Source organism: Dendronephthya gigantea, unplaced genomic scaffold, assembly GCF_004324835.1.
Source record: "Dendronephthya gigantea isolate DGI-Jeju-01 unplaced genomic scaffold, DenGig_1.0 000013F, whole genome shotgun sequence".
Taxonomy (NCBI): domain Eukaryota; kingdom Metazoa; phylum Cnidaria; class Anthozoa; order Malacalcyonacea; family Nephtheidae; genus Dendronephthya; species Dendronephthya gigantea.
In genome coordinates, this window is record NW_021163023.1 from 2837034 (window position 1) to 2857275 (window position 20242).

Sequence of the window (20242 nt, forward strand, 5' to 3'; positions counted from 1 at the left end):
AGTAACCCATACATCCCATACAGTAATTATCTCTGATGAATTATCTCCAGTTTACATTTATGGTTCAGTTGTCTTAAGTAACCTTTTTCTTCTCCCCCCCTGGGCCGGGCTGCGTTAAACTCCTGCGATAACTGCTATGCAGCTTGTCACGGAGGGTAAGTAAAATCGACAAACCTTCGACAATTTTCTCGGGAAAGTGTCGAGCCACTGTCACCCACAAAAAATGGCCGCTGTTTAGAAAAACGTGGAAGACAACGGAGTTTTAAAAGAAAGTATGGAGTCAGCAGAGGACAAAAAACCAGAGGAAATAGTTCCTTTAACTTTGGAAAGTATCCTTTGTAGTATGAATTTAGATAAATAGTTTAATTGTGGGTTATTTCGTTGTAAGAATTATGTATGTTTCGCCGTAATTTATCTCGAATTTTCCATTTTTGGTTCGATAATTTAATCCGACAGTCCAAAGGTTCATAATGTCTATGTTTGTCGTTTTCCTTCTTATCTTGGAAACCTTATAAGGCTGTAGAATAGTATGTAATTTTCAAAATATTGCAAGGTTTATGAACTAGAGTATTCTGATTCTGAAGTCTAGGACACGTCATCCTACACCGTTCCTGTTCTTATAGAGGGGTCCTACCACTGAGCTATATAATAATTCCTGGAGGACCGGCTCCTAATGTTTTTTTCTCAAAAAGTGAAGCAAAAAACATGGCGGACTTCGCCCTTCTGCGCAACCGCAGAAGCTCTGCTGACGCCACTTGGTTCCTTTTGGCCATGGTAGTTACCACTGACCAGGCTCAATTATGAGCCCGCTACAGCAGTATTCTCCCCCCTGGTTTTCGTAAATAACAATTCTCCCCCCTGGTTTTTATATTTTTTTTGCCGTGAAATCTTTTTTGTTTTGAAATGTTTTTTGGTTGTTTTTTTGATATTTTTCGCACTGACATACAATAAAGTTTTATTTTAAGATGAATACAAGTCATACACGCTGTTTTTGCCAGTGCGGGAACAAATATATATTAAAATATCGAAAAATGTGGACAAACTAAAGATTTTAATACTGACACGAACTGACAGGTTTATTATTTTATTTTCAATAATAATTTTGTTATTTATACATTTCAATATGAAAGTTTACAAATGTTTGAATGTTTTGGCACTATCCTCGCATATTTTGAAGATAACTAGGAATTTATGGGCAACAATTTGACTTTTCTAAACCCTGAACTGATGAATTGCGCAGGAAGTATGTAATCAGTATTCAGTATGTGATGCTGTCTTCAAGACTTTATATCTATGCACAATCCAAAATCCAAAGAAACAGAGGCCATAGCTCAGGCAAAATGCTGGGCAGCTGACGAATACTAAGTGCAGGAATATAGTTTCAACCAAGAATGATATTGCATAATATACTTTTCATTCAAGTCATCAACTTGTACCTTAATAAACCTGTTTTCAGCATTCTCAAATTGCATCCCTGGACCTCTGGTCATAGTAAAGAATAACTTTTATTCCTCCATAGGCTCCACTGATTAGCCTAATGAATATAACCCCTTTGGAGGTTGATACCATAAACAGAAAATTACAAAAGTTGCTGCAGATTGAAGACACACTGCTCAGTCAATGCATGTTTATATTTATTTCATTAATTAATAAATATCACAAATGGTATAAAAACACCAGCCAACAACAAAATCAGATAACATGGAAATGAAGAATAACAAATTAACAATGCACAGTCATAAAATGCATGAACTTCATCCCGAAAAATTAAAATGGAGATATGATCAAGATTTATTCCCAAGATGCAAGAAGCTAAAAAGCTGTGATAATTGATCATTTCACTTTGGATTTGACAAGGTAAACAAGATAATATATTAATAGGCTTAACAGGGCTCACTATCAGAGGTTGGAATTTTACACTGTTTACAGCATCTTATTATTTTGTATTAGCACCCTCAGATCATGTTAATTGATGCTGGGTGGGATTAATAGAAGAGTGACTATAGTAGACTCACTGGGGGAATGGTTTACCTATTAGCATTGATGTTTGCTATCATGAAAACAACATAGACCAAACTCAAAAGATTGACACTGCCAGGAATATAATTTTTTCCCACACAAGTTAAGAAAAAATGATAAAATTTGGTTATATAACATTGCATTGACTGTTTGTACCACACGTTTTGATGGATTTATTGTCTCAGAGGCTTTGGTAATCAGTTTATACTATAGTCCAACTCGAAAGGCCAAAAACGAAATTATTTATAATAAAAAAAGTTAAAAAACGGCTTACCTGGATGTTATAAAATAAGAGCAAAATGAGAAAATTCACTCTACCGATAAGTGAATTAAGCCATTCACAACGTCAGACGCAGAGCACGAAGCTACGTGTCCTTTCCATTTGTTGAACAGGGAAAAAGAGAAATACTTTTATCCATTTTATATGAAAAACAAAAAATATATACGGAAAGCTGAAAATATTTTCATAAAATCCAGGAGGGAGACGGACTCAATTTCTCACTTTGTATCGCGGTATGTCAGTGGTAACTACCATGAGCAAAAGGAACCAAGTGGCGTCAGCAAACGCCGAAATCCGCCATGTTTTTTGCTTCACTTTCTGGTCAAGAACCGGTCCTCCAGGAATTATTATATAGCTCAGTGGGTCCTACATATTATAGCTCAGTGGGTCCTACTAAAAACCGCCCGAGACCGCCCGAGACCGCCCGAGAGTATAGAAAAACCGCCCGAGACCGCCCGAGAGTATAGAAAAACCGCCCGAGAGTATAGAAAAACCGCCCGAGACTTTAAAAAGGCGGCTGACAGAAATCTGAAGTTACTGTATTTTGTGTTTTTAAATTAAATATCAGTAAATATGAAATGTCCTAAGAACCCGTATGCTTAAACAAAAACATTTGACACTAACTCGCACAGATTAGCGGGCTGAATTGTAATTGTGCATGGAAATGATTCTCCTGGCTCTGTTGTTTTACTCAACATGATTGTTTTACTTTGCCCGGCCTGCATTTAAAACAGTGTCTTAATCAGGATACCAGTTTAATCATAGAATACATTGAGATCAAGGGGACAATAATCGTAACTAAAGTTATGACATCATTTATTATTCAGCCGGCTTCTGCGCATTGGTTCTGCTCATAACATTAGGGATTTAGAAATTTGCCAAATTTTCACATATTTTGAATTTCTTTGAACAAGTGAAGTGAAATAGTAATAATAAATATTTTGACAGGACCGTCGAAGTCCTGCTCCCTGACCGTCGAAGGCGGTTTACTATACTCTCGGGCGGTTTTTCTATACTCTCGGGCGGTCTCGGGCGGTTTTTCTATACTCTCGGGCGGTCTCGGGCGGTTTTTAGTAGGACCGCTTATAGAGTGTTACAAATTTGTTACAGTTTTTGATTCAATGATTTACTATTACCAAGTATTTGATTATTTTACCTTGGAGGTGAACTTACATTTTGGTGTGGGGTAATTGGGGAATTCAGTTGATTGCCTGCTTGTTTGTTGATGGGGAGAGGTCAGTTTTGGTGGGGGAGCTAGGGGGGGGGAACCACATGCCCTGTATCTTGGTTGGGAGATGTTAATGAATATCTTTGTTTGGGTAAGGGGTCAATATGTAATAGTGCAAACATGATACATGGGATAGGAATGTCAAAGCAAAAGTGCTTTTGAAAGGGCGAGTCTTTGATGATTTTCATGCCTTGTGTAGTTTGATGTAGTTTTAAAGTTCATGGTTTGCTTAACAATGTGTAGTATTGCCAATGATTAAGGAAGTGCAACAACAACATGGTTTGAGACATGGCGATTATCAAAGATACAGGTACATAGATCTTCATTACTATATTGTGAAATAGTTTGTCAGACTTGAAAGTATCACCATGAATTTAGCCTTCACTAACACAGCTTATGGATTTCTAGACAATACTGTGCTCGCAGGTTGAGGCGACTGTACAAGGTATTACACTTTACTCAGGGAACACGTAACAGCGTCAAGCCTAAGAGAGTTGGTGAAGATAAACTGACTGATGTCAGGTGAGAAAATCGTACAGAAAATTTTGATGATGGGTGATGGTTGATTCTGTAACCATTCGGTGGTTGATTCTGTCACCATTTAGTGGTTGATTCTGTCATTGTTCTATGGTGAGTGAAGTGCTATGTTTTGAGCTATTTAAAATTTATTTCACGAAGGTATCTTCATGTTGTTCTCATCAATGCTGAGCGAGCCTGGAGCTATGCTATGGAACTGAAGTTGCTTGCAAATACTGAACCAAGAAAGAGGTTTCACATGTTACGAAGGCTGGGTAAGGCTACCCAACATGCTAAAGAACTGAAGAAATTAAGTGAGTCCGAACGATGTGATCCTCGCACAAAGCTTGAAGCTCAGGTGAAGTGTTGCCTTACAAATTCTCTTTAAAGTTGCTATTAATTAATATATTAAAGAATTTTTCCTAAATCCTTGTATATATAGGCTTACTGCTGCTATATGCTTGGCACTTTGAAGTTTGAAATGCAACAGTGGAAGGAGGCATTGGAACTATTTGGTGAAGCAAGGTTAGTGCACTAGGAATACCACATTTATTGTTAAAACTCTTGGACTCTAATTGTACTGAGAAAAGCAATGAATTGGGGCTTTTTGAATTGGAAAATTTAGTTGACTGAATAAAAATGTTACAGGACAATTTATGAGAAACTTGGGAGTGCTTTCTCAGAAGAACAGCAGAATTTCTACCAGCAGAAAGCGGATGAGATCTCCCCAAATATCAGATACTGTGCCTATAACCTGGATGATGGGAATGTGGATATTAATGAGCTGATGAAAATGAGATTCACCCCGGGCTCTGGTGCCCAAGATCTTCTAGCTGATAAACTTGATGTAAGATGGTAGATAAGCTTAGGGAATCTTTGTTTATGGTATACTAGAGGTACTTTTATTTCATTACAACAAATCCTGTTACAATGTTTCAGATGGTCATATCTCAAACACGAGAGAAACAGGCCAGTTCATTGACGGAGATTACGTGGAAAGGAAAATCAGTTCCGGTCAAAAATGAGCAAGTTCGTTCATTTATTCTTCACTCAAATGAAAGTCAACAGGAAGTTGAAAGAGCTGGAGACTTTGAAAATAAAATGGCTGTTTATGATCAATTGTTGATGGAGTGTAAGGATGGCTTGCAGAGTCTAAAAGATGAGATGAAACCAGACCAGGTTGGAAGACTTTAAAAAATGAATTGTTTAAGTTTATTTGATGCTTTAGATGTGTTCTGTTAATCTGACACACATTCTGTTTCTTTTTAGGGTAAATCCAAAGCTCCGAAAACTGAAGCTCACCTGGCGAATCTAGAATTCCTTCATTCATATCTTGTCTACATACGTCTTACAAAGACAGTTGAACGGAATCTGTTGATGGTTGACTCGTTGAAAAGTAATTTCCCTCGAGTTCTGTTGCAGTCAAATTATACTGATGGCTCACAAAGTGGAACTGGATCCTCCTCAAAGAAAATCACCAAGCCTGAAGACCTTGTTCGGATATATGATATTATATTACAGGTTTGCAATTCTGTACTATAGCAAGTTTTGAAAGGTTTTGTTTTGGGATATGAAGTTGCTGGGATGTTGAAGACTCATGTGTGAATAATGCTTGTGGATATTCTTTCAGAATTTGACAGATATTGAGGACCTTCTAGAAGATGATGAGTCAACTTTAAGTCAGAGAATTGCATCTCAGAAAAGTTTGTTCAAAGCTCATAGGTATGGATTAGATTGTTATATAGAACAAGACACTAGGATAGATCACACAAAGCTTCAGTGCTGATGGGATAAAAACCTTGGAGGCTTTCTAAACTTGTTGTTTTTCCATCTCATTGTTTAGATGTTTGTACATAGCTCATAGTTACCTGGTGTCAAAGAAATGGAAAGAAGCAACTGCATTATATGAAAGAGTTTTGAAATATGCTGAAGAAGCCAGTTCTTTATATGGGAAACTACCCAATGAGCAGGTTGGTGATCTGTGAAGCAGGCTGACACTCTTGATAAGAGTGCTTCCCATCTAAACATTGTGCATTCTTTTAGGAACGTATATCAGAGATTGGTGAACTAACTGCTCAAGCACAAGGTCATATGTATGCTGCACACGCTTCATATCTTCTTGGTGAGATAATCCAATCCACTTGCTTTTTAGTTCTTTCCTATATTGTGGTGAATTTCAAAGTGTTTGTTGTCGATATGAATTGGTGGAAGTTAGCATTATATGTGGTCGAGACTGTCTGCCTTCTTTAGCTAATAAATCATTTTATACTCTAGACATTGATGATACTGATGAGAAGATGAAAGGATTGACCATTCATGATACTGTAAGTTGTGTGAATGATTCTCTGAAACAATAGTAATAGGGTCATGCACCTTTTAAATCATATCAATACCCTTGCTTACTACAGCCTTAGCAAACTACAAGCTCATCTCATCTTTGTTTTATAGCCATTGCAAGAACGACTTGATGTGTATGATGATAAACCTATCAATATGAAGAAACCTAATATAACCCACTTCCCTCCAAACTTTGAACCAATTCCTTGTAAACCATTGTTCTTCGATTTGGCCTCCAACCAAATGCAGTTTCCTTCGCTGTCGCATCGGATGGAACAGAAGAAAACTAGTGCTGGCATTACTAATTACATCAAAGGATGGTTTTGGGGTGGAAGTAGCTAATACCATAAATATTATACACTGGATAAATTTTGTACCTTTGTATGGTATAGTATAGTTTTGGTGAATGAATTAGTTACTCTGTTGAATGGTATTTTAGAAATTATTATTCATTTGTCTTTAAAAATGTCTTTCAATTTGTAACTACATAAGCTAGTAAATTGCTAAAAGAAATAAATAAAAGGCAGGTCTATAACAATGTTTGGGTTATTTATGCAGTAACTTACAAATTCTGCCTATGAAGGGGAATATTTGCATAATATGGAGTTATTCCATAACCGGGGTTATTCCATGGCATCTGCTCCATGGTAACCAATATACAAATTACTCAAATAAACATGGCTGAATTTCAAAATGGCGCTCGTAAAAGAAGAAAGAAAAATATAGCGTTTACCACTACATTATAAAGGAGAAAGCATGTCGCAACTGAATAGAAAACCTGTTCACATTCCTAAGACGAAGTTTAATCCTTCGCGAGTTGAAATTAGGCAAAATTCAGACGAGAAAAGGCCGATTAGGTAAGTGTATGGGAGACTGGAGTGATATATAATTCTATTTAATAAGTATTTATAAAGTATATCTACATTTGACATCTTTATCAACTGATTTATCATATCAGAAGGAGTTTAAGTTTGATATGTGCTGAAAACTAGCTGAATATTGAATAATATAAAGTTATTAAAGAAGAGTTATTTATTTCTTTTATCGTAAATATCGTACAGTACACTACAGTACACTATTAGGCCACACATATCACAATCTCACAAAATATTGACTTTGCTTAGTTGAATGTAACTGTGATAATGGTTGCCAAGACTAGTGAAATGACAGCTTGACTTGGTATTTTTGACAATGCTTTTGCAGGGCAAACGTAAGAGTTATTTCGGGACACTCTAAGTCAAATGGAAAACCGTGGGAAAACATGTCAATGGTTGGAGCTCTGCCACCTTTGGCTACCACAGTTACGTCAGTCAATCAGGCTTATGAGTTACAGGTAGGGGTAGTGTTTATCACTCCAGATAAAGAAATTGAACTCACTGGTTGGGTGGGAATATTACGACCAGTCATAGCAAAAATATTCCATACATGTGTGGTGGTATATGGTGCTTTGCGAGCTATAATAATCACAGGTTAAGTGGTTGATTGGTGAAATGTATTGTGTAGAGCACTCGAAAGATGGATACAGGTGAAACTGGTGGTAACCTTACATCCTCTGATTGGTTGGGAAAACATAGCCTAGAGTCTGAAAGACTGACAGTTGAAGACCTTATGAAACAAGGGATACTCATCAGGTATGATGATCAATAGATATCATCATTAAAATGATGATCAATAGATATCATCATTAAATCTATTTGCATTCAGACCTCCTACAGGATACCCAGACAACACACCTCATTTGAAGTTTGAGGCAAGAGCTATAACCCAGTTTGAATTCAAACTAGCAAGAGTTATTGAAGAATGCCAAAAACGTATAAACTGGCTCACAGAGGGGAGTCGAAAGGTGGAATTTTATTCATGCGCATCTCATGTTTCTGTATTGATTTTTGAATATAATTTCCCAATACTGAACTAACTGTATTTTGCAGATATTTGGTTTGTTGAAAGGACAGAGGGTTGCGATTCTTGTAGATATGTCTGATGCAAACTGTAGATATGGTAGACTTGAGCTTTTACAACAATCACTACAGGTACAGAAGATGAATATTACACAAGACTTGTAATGAAGACTGTCTTTTTTTCATTTTGCTATTTGGAAATAATTATTTGACATAAGTAAAATCATCCTTGCCGCCATATTTATTAGTATAATTATCTTTCCAGGGGCTAGTCAATGAGCAATTGGTTAACAAAGACCAGTTATACTTGCTGTCTTTTGGCTCAAGGGTTGAACCACTTTGGGAGACGACTCATGATGTGAACTGTAGAATGTGAGTGTTATGGTTGAAATCAAGGGAGATGCTCACATCAATAAGAGTGATGAATATTATGAGATATTTCATTATTATTTCCAGAATGAACGAAGTACGGAATTGGGTGAATACATTGCATCCCTCAGGAGGATGTAATTTGCTTGGAGCAATAAGACAACTGGTTAAATGGAAGAATATTGATTCAGTTGTCGTTGTCCTTGGGAGCAGGTGATCATCTATTAATTTTCTTCTCTATGGAGAGTTTTTTGATTTTCATATACTTCGGTGTGTAAAATTGTGTATTCCTTTTGGATTACCACTTGATCTAACGTGATCAATTCTGCTTTCAGTCCTGATCAAAAGTCAGAATTAATATGTCAATATGTCAGGCAGTCCTTGGCCGGTAGACAGTTGCCATTTCACACTATTGCATACAACTGTCTTGCATCTAACAATGATGTAAGTACATACCATCTTTCCTTGTCTGCATTGCATTGTAAAATTGAGAAGATACGGTATAATATTGTTTATTGAGCTCACTTGTTTCTAAGGAAGATTGAAGTATGCATGGGTATGTATGGGTATGCAGAAGGTTTTCAGAAGTTTAGGCTGGCTAGATGAGTGAGAATGTTTAATTGTAATGTTCTTTTTCTCTAGGTTTTTCTAGAAGAACTGGCCACTATGACTGGTGGACGTTATCATTGTTATTCATCTTCTTCTAACGTAGGTTTAATTTACTGTATCAAGCCTGTGGCATTCACTTTCGGGAACCTCACAATGTACACCATTACCTTGTCAGAGCTCTATCATTTAACTTCTACAGGAGAAGATTTTCACCGGGACTGATTTACAGCTTCTTACTCATGAAATTGAAAGGTGAGACTCTGTGTAAATTCCCCTCACCCCACTTTCCCTTTCAGGGTCCTACCCCCTAAACACAATGACTCCACCCACCTGGATTAATGCGCGCAACACGCGTTCAGTATAACGCGCAAGGTGCGTGATTAAACACGCGTGGGAATGATAAGCCGAACGGTAACTCAAGGATATAATTCAAAATGGTTCAAATTTTATAATTTTTTCATCGCTTTCTAATCCTGAAAACTATAACTTTTAAACTCTGCTTTAATCCTGGAGAAAAAGTTAATGCTGTGAGTTATCGTGGATCGTATTTTTCACAAGAAATTTATTATCAAAAGACAAAAGGAACATTACTTTTAAGAAACGTGTTTAACATATGGACCTAAATGGCAACAAACGACGCAAAATGGCCGCCGGTTATGGCTTCGCTTGAGACCGTCGTTGAGCGACCTTTAGTAAAACACGTACGAGCAGTCCGTGCAAAATTTACGCCAAGAAAGTATACTAAACCTTTTCAAGATTGTGGTAAAAACGGAGATTGCACTAGCATCGATACAAACTCGTCTGTAATGATCAAAAAACCAAAAACCAGCAAAGCAAAGCCGGCCTTATCCTCCGTTTTTAAAAGAGCAAATGATCGTCTTAAAATCTGTATTGATGTAGAACCAATTCAGAATTTGTTGCCAAACCGACTTGCAGTACAGGCACGTTCACCTGCAGTAGGTGAGAACCAGAGAGAAATGACTAAAATGAAAGCTGATATTGCAATAAATGGCAAAGAGAAGGAGAAGAAAACGACAGGTTCCTTTGGAAAATATTCGCTGAGAAGTAAACGAGAGCCGTACAACAGTAGGCTTTGTGGTTCCCCTGGTAAATCACACACAATGGTCCCAAGTCCGGAAAAAGGTTCTTCATCCGTTTATAGTCCAACAAAACAAGCCAGATCAACACCCAAGAATGAAAGTCCCATTAAGAAACGCTCGTCTATCAAGATGAAGTCACTGAAAACAGTCTCTGCAGCAGATGCGGGATCAACGAGTAATGCTAGCGCTGGAGAACACAACCAAACAACATATGAATGTAACATATGCAATAAGATATACCTAAATCAATCCAGACTACAGTCACACATGTACTGGCATGTCAAAAGAAGGCGATTTAAGTGCAATGTTTGTAATAAGATTTTTAGAGATTTTGGTCATTTTGCAAGGCATCGGCAATCGCATAAGAAGACGCAAAGAAAGTATAGATGTATTGCTTGCAGCAAGGAGTTTGTAAATTATGAATGGTTAAAAGAGCATGCTCTTAGATCTCACGGCATTACTAAACTAAACAAGCAAAAAGCCAGAATAGATGAGAATGTAAAATCAGTTGACAATGGTCAAGATGACATCAATCCTGCAAAGGATGCCCTGCAATGTGGCATATGTAAAAAGGTGTTTAAAAAAAAAGGGAATTTACAGCTGCATAAGCGACTACATACTGGTGAGAAGCCTTTTGAATGCCATGTTTGTCAGGAAAAGATCAGGTGGAGATATCAGTTGTATGATCATTGTAAAAGTGTTCATGGAGAGCTAAATCCTTACAAGTGTTTTGATTGTGGAAAACTTTTTAGATATGAAAAATTTTTGCGACAGCATAAAAAGGTTTGTGAGGTGCTGCTGGGTGAACCTGATTCATCTGGTTCCAATGCAACCAGCAATCAAGATGAATCCGAGGAACCACTTGAAGTTGAAGAAACGTCGCACAAGTGCGATAAGTGCAGCCGGGAATTCAAGTCCAGGTGTGGTCTACGTGTTCACCTTCGTTGGCATGAGGACAGAGTTGAGCTTCAACCTACCTTGAACACCAGAAGTAACATCTCTGATAGTACCACACCCAGCAACATTTCCCCACCCAGCAACATTTCCCCACCCACCAACATTTCCCCACCCACCAACATTTCCTCACCCAGCAACATTTCCCCACCCACCAACATTTCCCCACCCAGCAACATTTCCCCACCCACCAACATTTCCCCACCCAGCAACATTTCCCCACCCACCAACATTTCCCCACCCAAAATTGCTGGAGAGGAGAAGGTCGTAACAACCAGACGACAATCAAGAAGGCTGAGGGTATCTAGGTCACCTCCCAAACCACAGGACCCCACCTCCCAAGAAACCACTTGCCACGTCCCAACTGACAATAACCTCACTCCCCAGGACCCCACTCCCCAGGACCCCACCCCGCAAGACCCTATCACTATCAACAAGTCTGAAGGGTGTACCCCTTCAAAGAAATCTCAAGAAACAACGAGAGGTCCAAGCCCCACACCACCAGATCCGGCTCGGCGAGAATGGATAAAGGTTAGTTCTGAAAACGGAGAACAAGTATTTAGATGTGGTTTGTGTACAAGCAACATGAGACGGTTCTATCGTGTGGCGTCTGTCCGTAAACATGTTGGCATGGTTCATCGTGACTACACGGAGAACCTTGTGGAACCACCAGGGATGTACGACAACGTACAAAGCCAGCCATCTACAAGCTCCTCAACCAGTCCAGCAAGCAGCCCAGCGCAAGCGAGAAACGTGTGCACGTGTAAAGGACGAGGGAAAACCTTTGTGTACAAGAACAACAAATTGACGCACGTAGCAAGCAGCTGTCCTGTTCATAAGGACTCCTACGAACCGAAGAAGATCCGCAAAGATCCTCTCCTGAGATGTAAACACTGCGATGAAGAGTTTGACAGTTCCTTGCGCGAGAAATTTCAGGAACACGAACTTTCTCACGAGCTCGAAGCAACCGAACCGACGTGTATGACTTACGCGTGCTTTGAATGTGAGGTGGAGTTTGCTAGCGCAAATGAAATGATGGATCATTACGAGAAGAAACATTGAAAATACTTCTTATCGATCAGTTTATTCTTACAACAAACTAAGAACCTTAGAACTAAGAATCTAGTAAGAACCTCTGGGTCGTTGTGGGAAAGCTGGTTAGCGCTTTTCACCGCATAGGGATTTTTTTATACCGTTTTAAACATGCACGAAAAGCAATAAAATAAAAGGGAGTCCTCAATTCAAGAATATTAAGGTTTGTCCAGGAACAACGGACAATTTTTGTGGTTGATTGAAAAAATACAATATACAGTGCATAAGCTATCCAGCTTTCGTACAACCGGCCCCTGGTGACCAACAGGTTGCTGTATATTTCAAAGAAATTCTTGACACAGTTCAATTTTTTCCCAGTAGTCTGCATAATGTCATAGTCTATTATTGATAAGGAGTTTATTGTTGTAATGGACAACTTATCACCAGGCACGCGTTTCTTAGAAAATTGTTGGATGCTTTTTTTGTTAGGTATATCTGCAAGTCTGGTCGTTTCTGTATTTTAATATTTACTTTCATATTCTTGACACAAAATACTTGATTGTTTCTTGATTGTATTTCTCCGAACTTTTTCTATAATTGAGTAGCAACCATGGTAGATTCATTGCCAGATTGACCCCACTCTATATTAGTGTGACCATGTTGCATGATTCCATTCTATACTAGTGTGACCATGTTGATCCCATTCTATACTACCGTGACCATGTTGATCCCATTCTATACAACCGTGACCATGTTGATTCCATTCTATACTACTATGACCAGGTCGTTTCCATTCTATACTATTGTGATAATCTAAATCTAATTCAACACTTTTGTGCCCAGATTGATCCTATTATATACTATAGTGTTATATACTGCCCCAACCAAGCCGATCCTACTTTATACCATTGTGATTATCTTTATCCCATTCTATACATTGGGGCCTGTTGCATGTCCCAGAGCTGAGAAAACAATGAGAATCATCAGTGAAATGAGAAACGGACGGTTGGAAAACAAGTTAATCACAATTGTCAACGATAAGGTAATTATGGCTTGGATTTCCTGGTACGTGAACAATATTAACAGAATCCGAGAGGGGTTATGTGACAGCAGTATTTTTCGCTATCCATTTTTAGTTTCATTTTTTTAAGCAAAAAATATTCTTCTAGCCCAAGGTTGCAATGGAGATCCTACCCGTGCCAGACGGTACTATTGTCCAGCGCAATAAGTCTTCTGAGTATACGTTGAACGTGGAGAACCCGTCGTTCCCTGCAAGGACGTCTTTGGATTGGCTAAAACAACACGGTTTAAAAGGTGCATTTGAAAAAATCGCTTTTGAGAATAATACATTCCTCGGGAAGACTATCTTCCAGTGGACCTTCAATTCTGATACAAGCAACAGCCCTTTTAAATCCAAACCATTCATACAGCAAGTATTTCTCTCACCTGCAATATTTTTTTCTAACTCTCCCTCCTCTATTCTTATTTAGCGAGAGGTCTCAATCTTTACCAAGTCCTCGCTCCCAACGCGTATTCCTACGTCAAGGGTTATGTCTCGACAATCAACAAGGATGTGAAGTCAAAAGTTTATAAAAAGGTTGGCAGTTATCATTGAAATGAAAATTCTGTGTGTATCTGTGTTGTGTGTGATGTCAAACTTTAAGTATATGACCATTATATAACTTATATTCTTCAGAGCATGGCGCAGTTTCCTTGGCACGATGGCTCAATTAAGAACGTCCATGTTGATCCGACACTGCTGTTTGTTTACCAAGTAAATAACGTTACGTTTTATCGTAAACAAAATAATAATTCTGGAGAGTTAGGAATCTTTAGACATCACTCTTATTTGAACGTCAACTCTTGTCAGTTTTGTGTTGATTTCACGAATGTTTCGTAAAAGTTTGCTCTGGTGTGATGCGACCATTATCCGTAATGAATACCCAAGTAAACTCTGGCTTGTAAACTTTCGTGCAGTCCTACCTCTTTGTAATATCGTTCATCTTTTCAAGGAACAACTGGACTCGACAGTTCAACATTATTTGAGAAGGATTGATTGGTTGTCGACCGGGTGTCAACAGATATTTGGGACTCTCGTTGAACAGAGGTATAGACAAAGCTTTTGAAATGATTTTTGTGAATCCTCTTCATTTTAATAACTTTTCATCATTTTATGCTCGCCCAGGGTAATCATCATCGTCGATATTTCTGTGTCAACCAGACCGTGTTTCAATGTTCTCAAGAAAGATTTGAAAGTACTTTTCGAGCAACAAATGGCGAACAAGAAGCATTACAATGTCATTTGGTAAGATGAAAAATCGCAGAACTTTTAGACACAACTTAGAATGATCCAGCATCCGACATCCTTGGCTTCAAGCATTTGAACTCTTCAGTTGAAAGAGAAAACAGATAATTTTATTTTTTCATGTTTCTTTTAGTTATGGAAGTTCTGGTGAAATGTTTCGTCCATCAATGGTGAATCCTTCGCCGGAATATCTCCAGGCCAGCTGGAGGTATGTCGCTAACACGCGAACATTTCTAACAAAATTATCATTCCCTTGGCATGGTATTGCTCCTGTCATAAGACTACATTTCTCGCCGTGTTCTTCAGTAATCTGAAAATGGTCTCATCGTCTTTTTAGGTGGTTACTTCAGAAGAGTTGTAACGGAAGCAGGAACGTCCTTGAAGCTTTTAGAATGGCCGTTGAGAACAACGAGGATATCACGAATAACACAGGTGAAAACCATTCCGAACGAGACAGCTTGGTCTCTCGTTTCTGTCCAAGAAATATCACAGATTTGAGTACGATGAATTTTGTTTATTTGTAGAAGTGGAAGGCATTTATCTTATTTCAACTGGACCACCAGATTCCCCAGAGGTAATCCGCTAAAAAACAAATAAACTCTTCACTTTATTCATGACTGAGCTCAGCTTGACTGAACTGAACGAAACTGATATATGTTAGAAACAAGCTGCCTAGAGACAAGCAGCTGTGCGAACAAGTATTGATAACGCGTTGATAAACGGTGCCAATATTCTCGCATTGACCCATTCTCGTAGCCGGGGCTCTTCCGACACACGGCCTTGCTACGCCTATGCACACACCCTACGTAGACCGCGCGTGAGAGCGTCTCTGGGTATGAGACCCATTTTCGCGTTGTTTTAACAGGATCTGATTTGCTCATTCATCAAAGAATCTTTGTCTGGTAAAGACGTAACTCTGAACACAATCTACTATGAAGATGAGATTGACAGTAGTTGCTATTTGCCCGGACGATCCGCGACCCCTGTAGAGACCGCTGAATGCTTGAAAAAGATGGCTCATGCAGGCAGGGGGAGGTTTCATTGGTACAAAATTGGGGGTGAGTACCTTTCATGATATATCCAGTCTTGAAATCCCCTCACAGATGTTAATGTGTTAACCGTACTTTGTTTAGCTGGTATTATGGAGAGCGATGATGTGACTGTTATCAACGGAGAGTTAAACAAAGCCTACAATTATTCCCAAAACGTAAGTGATGTGGTTAAAAATATAGACAAGCATGTTCGAGATATGACCGTCCTTCTCATTTCAGACGGCCATGCTGCTGGATTCTGTGAAGAGAAACAGATACCCTGAAGAAAAGGTAAGACCTTGTTTCTTAACTCTCAACCTTCAATTCGTCCATCCCTAAAGATTTGTTTCCCTTGCTAAAGTTGATCCATCACTAACCTTCTCTTTATGTTCAAAGGAGGACCCTGCATTGGAAGATCAGAAAGCTTTGGTTCCAGCACCACCTCAAGAAAAACCAAAGCCTTTACCTCCTCCGAAACAAACGGCCTTGTCCCAAGCCAGGCTGGTGAGTTGTAGAATGGAATTATTTTCGTATTTATTTCAGAAGAAGTGTATTTTTTTACAAAATTTACCTGTGTATTTGCATTCAATTCAGAATGGTATTCGTAGTCGACCGTCGACAGCGAACGGGCATATCTCCAGATCATCTAAAAAGGAAAAAAAGAAACAGCGAACAAAAAGTGCAGTGTGTTCGTCGCAAGACGTCTCCGTGAAACCACTTTGCTGGAAACCAAATTCCAAGAACAGCAGCACCGGTCTTATTCCTGATAGTAAGTTCAGAGCCTGATTTCAATCACTTCAGCGAGAAGCGAGCTATTGCGTCTGAATGAATAAGACTTGCATCGTTGATTTCATTTCTCGCGGCGAGTTCGTTAGATTTCTAGCACTTGCAATGGACTGCGAGTGTGTTATTTCAAAGATCCAAAAACAGGCTTAAAAGCCGTGTATTCCTCGTCCCCTTGCACAACGAAATTACTGCTTTGATTTACAGCTTTTGATTCCAATTTTCTTCTGCTTTTAGTATCCCGCACAGGGAGTAAAGAAAGAGAAACGCCGAGCGCTCAGAGACAAGTATTTTACACAGAAATTGGAAATAGCGTTGGTATAAGACAGTTCATTTTCCCAGGAACATTGGGATCTATCAGTTCTAAAAAATATCTGTTCATTTCAAGGTGCAATATTGAAAGATTATCCCAGTCTGGTCGAAGATAAGAAAAGCATTCGGAGACCGATCAAAGAAGCGTATATTCCTGAGAAAGATGAAAATATTTCCACGCGAGAGGTGAAGAATAGTTGTGCTGAAGATGTGTTAAAACTTGCATGTGTCAATATATTTTTCTCTCGTTCTGTAGTGGATGAGAAAATACAGCATAGCTAAGCTGAAGTTAGATTTGAATCAGCTTGCTGGCGGTGCTGAATGTTCACATTCTAAGAGTAAAGTATCTTCTCTACACAAGACAGTCCCAGCAAGGTAATGTCTCAAGTACGGTGAGCGAGAGTCGTATAACTTTGTGGATCAACTCAAAAAGTTTACTAAAAGTTGTTGCGGTTTATTTGTAGATATTGTGATATCTTTCCAACGGTCAAAATGAAGGTAAATGAAGAGCTATGATAGTTTTTATGATAGTTTTACATTCAGGAAATAATCCTCAGGACTGAAGCAAACTAACATCAAACTACTGAGAGAGGAGCCTATCCCTTTCTGATCTAATATTAAGGATCGTTTTCTCGGGTAAAGGGGGGCTCTATACTGTGATCATTCTGGGCAGATTGTGGGGTTGAGCTTTGAAAGAACCGTCGTGTGTTTTATTTTCCAGGGTGTGATGAAGCATCTTCATTTGACGCCACGTGAACTTGAGGAATATGAAGAAGAGATTGAGAAAGTCATGAAGAGATATGTAAAGAGACTCCAGTGGTTAATGAGTGGTAGGTTGGGATAATATGAAGATTACTGTGGTCATTCGTGGATATACCCGTAGAGACCTCAAAGGATTGAAATATTTGCATTATTCTTTCAGGAAGTAGAAGAATATTTGGAACTGTTATCGAGAAGAAGGTACAACAAATAGATTTTTATTAACAGTTGTTTTTTCTATATTTTACACGCCACCTTATGCCGAACTATATTTATCAAAAAGGTTGTTATTTTGGTCGATACTTCGTATTCAATGGCAAGAAGTCTTCCTGAGATTCAGACGCAGCTCATTGGCCTCATTTGGGAGCAACTGAGGGAACTTAATATCATGTAAGAGAAGCCACTGAATCGGGGTTGATTGAACTGAACTGGACTGAGCTAAACTTTAGATTAAGCGGGGTTAAATCACGATAAACTGAACTAAACTGGACTACAACTGGGTCTATCGTTTTGATATACTCGTTGCTGCTAAATTGTTGTGATGATAGGCCCATGTCTAACCTATGTGATTGATTGTACTTAACCAGGTTTAATCTCGTCAAGTTTTCGAATGAACCAACATTATGGCGTCCAAGTCTTGTCGCGCCTTCTGAGGAAAACTGCGAGGATGCTGTGGAATGGATTAAAACATTTCAAGCTTTCGGCAGTGCGAGTACCGTCCAGGCAATGCAGGTATAACTCCTCACAACATACTTAAACAAGTGTCCTCTACAACACAGTGTTCTTTAGTGATGATGTCATTTGAACTTTATTTTTAAAGGCAGCTTTCCAAGATCCTGGTATCGAAGGAATCTATCTTGTTACTGATGGTAAACCTGTACGTTTCTCCCTTGTTGTTTATTCTATATTTACCCCATGTTTGAGATTTTATGATAATGTATACCTGTCCAAACTGTACATGAACGAACCAATTCCGCCTTGGTCATACGCTCTTGTGAGGGTGGGCGTCTCACATAAAGGAATCTCGTCTTATCATCCATTTTTCCCCAGGACACAAGCACTACGATGGTTCTACGCGAACTGGCAAAACTAAACAACGCAAGACAAGTCCGGGTTCATACAATATCATTTAACTGCGATGACAGGTTAGAAGACTAGCTTTGCTTTACTCTACCGGATAGCTATACACTGTCTTCATATAGATATTTAGTTTATTTATCCAATGTTTGATTGGAGGCAACAAGCTCTGAACCGTTCTTTCTAGAGATCCAGTAGAGTTATATACGATGAATGACTTGAGAATATCTTGATCTATATATGCTCATTTCTTGTTTAGTTCTGCAAACAAATTTCTTCAATTGATGGCGGGTCAGTCGGGAGGAAGGTAAGATAGTTGACTTTGAAAATTGTGAAGGGAAAGCTCTTCAATGACTTCCTATATCCTGCTTTTCTTAACAATTATTTTCTCGAAGATTTCATCGAAGTCAGTCTGAGGCTGCTGGTCATTTGCTCGCCCACAGATTATTAACTGAAAAAGTTCGTTCAGATGAGGTAACATCAGTGCTGTTGTATATGGGATTTAGATGGAATTACCTTCTTTTTCTTCCAACCAAATCAATGTATAAAACTTAGCTTTGAAAATGGATACCAGAATTGCTGACGATCACTCTCTGACATATTTCAGGCTCTCACAATACCAGTTTTTGATGGGGATGACCTCCGTCGTTTGGGAAGTGAAATCACACTGTGCAGGAAATTTCTGCTTCAAGCAAGATCATTCAGGTGGATATTTCCCCGCTGTGTTTCAAATTCTAGCACACTGATGTTAGTAAAGATGGTTTTTAAAGAGTTATCTACCTTCCTTTTATCATTCACAGGACTCTGCTTCACGAATATGCCAAAAGTGGTCAGGAAACAAAAATACAAAATTCAAAACAGTATTTACAAACTGGTGAGTACAAGTGATGTTTTTATCATGGGATTTATTCATATAAGCTGTGATATGAGTGAAAATGTTTTCTTTATTCATGGTATATTTCTCTTAACGATGAACTGTTTCTACAGGAAGTTCAAACACATCCAAAATCTCACTGGGGAATCCAACAACAGGCGAAATATTAGCAAACTAAGTTGTTTGTGGTATTCGTTTAATGCTGTCTCTCTGCGGTCAAGGAGAACTGTTTTACCAAGCAGGGCTGGCCTGGATCAGTAAAGATTGCAGAGAGCCAGGCTTTCTATTTTGTCCACCCAACTGATGAGTAAACCAAGTTTCAGATAAGACGAAACCTCTCAATACGCCATTACGTTCCCTCTGCTTTTGCGGGCGAAGCAGCTTTTCATGCTGGCGTGACTAACTTCAAAAACAAAGCTTCTGTCATTGGAGGATTACCTTTTTACAACCGTCCTTAGTTTTAATGAAAAAGTTGATCAAGCACTCTTATCTAATAAACCTTGTAAAATATCGGTTGACTTGTAAAGCTGTACTATAGAAATATATCTGTGTAGAACGTTTTTGTAATTATAAACACGAAACTCGTTTGTATTTTTCAACAGAGCGGCTTTTGTTGAGAGGACTTTTTTCACCATGCACTATAACTGAGTATGTGATACACTACAATAGGAATCACATAAAGTAACGTTTGATTAACTGTGGCCAGAGAAATCTCCGGCTCGGGGAACAAGATTGACTTCCGATTGCTTCCCGGATGCT

General features: G+C 38.7%; 2 protein-coding genes across 2 annotated transcripts; both read left to right on the top strand.

The window, feature by feature from the left end:
• The first annotated feature begins 188 nt into the window (after nucleotides 1-188).
• On the top strand, nucleotides 189-6902 carry LOC114519605 (signal recognition particle subunit SRP68-like). Its single transcript, XM_028539765.1, has 13 exons — nucleotides 189-329; nucleotides 3771-3837; nucleotides 3936-4049; nucleotides 4206-4401; nucleotides 4486-4568; nucleotides 4692-4890; nucleotides 4983-5222; nucleotides 5313-5564; nucleotides 5674-5765; nucleotides 5887-6013; nucleotides 6087-6165; nucleotides 6318-6367; nucleotides 6492-6902. Exons 1-13 carry the CDS (start codon nucleotides 275-277, stop codon nucleotides 6720-6722), a joined length of 1785 nt encoding a protein of 594 aa, XP_028395566.1. The 5' UTR covers nucleotides 189-274; the 3' UTR covers nucleotides 6723-6902.
• Nucleotides 6903-7036: 134 nt separating this feature from the next.
• Nucleotides 7037-20056, top strand: LOC114519292 (von Willebrand factor A domain-containing protein 3A-like). Its single transcript, XM_028539406.1, has 39 exons — nucleotides 7037-7237; nucleotides 7584-7713; nucleotides 7884-8011; nucleotides 8085-8223; nucleotides 8309-8410; nucleotides 8544-8650; nucleotides 8735-8860; nucleotides 8983-9091; nucleotides 9290-9355; nucleotides 9456-9508; nucleotides 13303-13384; nucleotides 13512-13656; nucleotides 13833-13939; nucleotides 14039-14116; nucleotides 14355-14449; nucleotides 14528-14647; nucleotides 14781-14855; nucleotides 14985-15079; nucleotides 15172-15221; nucleotides 15513-15705; nucleotides 15781-15854; nucleotides 15919-15969; nucleotides 16075-16182; nucleotides 16273-16447; nucleotides 16699-16779; nucleotides 16850-16959; nucleotides 17030-17148; nucleotides 17238-17271; nucleotides 17495-17603; nucleotides 17696-17733; nucleotides 17816-17922; nucleotides 18120-18264; nucleotides 18353-18409; nucleotides 18583-18677; nucleotides 18869-18916; nucleotides 19005-19083; nucleotides 19217-19314; nucleotides 19410-19483; nucleotides 19597-20056. Exons 1-39 carry the CDS (start codon nucleotides 7137-7139, stop codon nucleotides 19659-19661), a joined length of 3768 nt encoding a protein of 1255 aa, XP_028395207.1. The 5' UTR covers nucleotides 7037-7136; the 3' UTR covers nucleotides 19662-20056.
• The last annotated feature ends 186 nt before the right edge of the window (nucleotides 20057-20242 follow it).

What these genes read in the sequence shown, in the direction of transcription:
- LOC114519605 (XM_028539765.1), top strand. Translation starts at nt 275, where the DNA reads ATGGAGTCAGCAGAGGACAAAAAACCAGAGGAAATAGTTCCTTTAACT. An exon ending in TATATGATATTATATTACAG is followed by an intron (nt 5,565 to 5,673) that starts GTTTGCAATTCT and finishes ATATTCTTTCAG; the next exon opens with AATTTGACAGATATTGAGGA. An exon ending in GATTGACCATTCATGATACT is followed by an intron (nt 6,368 to 6,491) that starts GTAAGTTGTGTG and finishes TTTGTTTTATAG; the next exon opens with CCATTGCAAGAACGACTTGA.
- LOC114519292 (XM_028539406.1), top strand. Translation starts at nt 7,137, where the DNA reads ATGTCGCAACTGAATAGAAAACCTGTTCACATTCCTAAGACGAAGTTT. An exon ending in GTCGTTGTCCTTGGGAGCAG is followed by an intron (nt 8,861 to 8,982) that starts GTGATCATCTAT and finishes TTCTGCTTTCAG; the next exon opens with TCCTGATCAAAAGTCAGAAT. An exon ending in GAACTGTTATCGAGAAGAAG is followed by an intron (nt 17,734 to 17,815) that starts GTACAACAAATA and finishes TTTATCAAAAAG; the next exon opens with GTTGTTATTTTGGTCGATAC.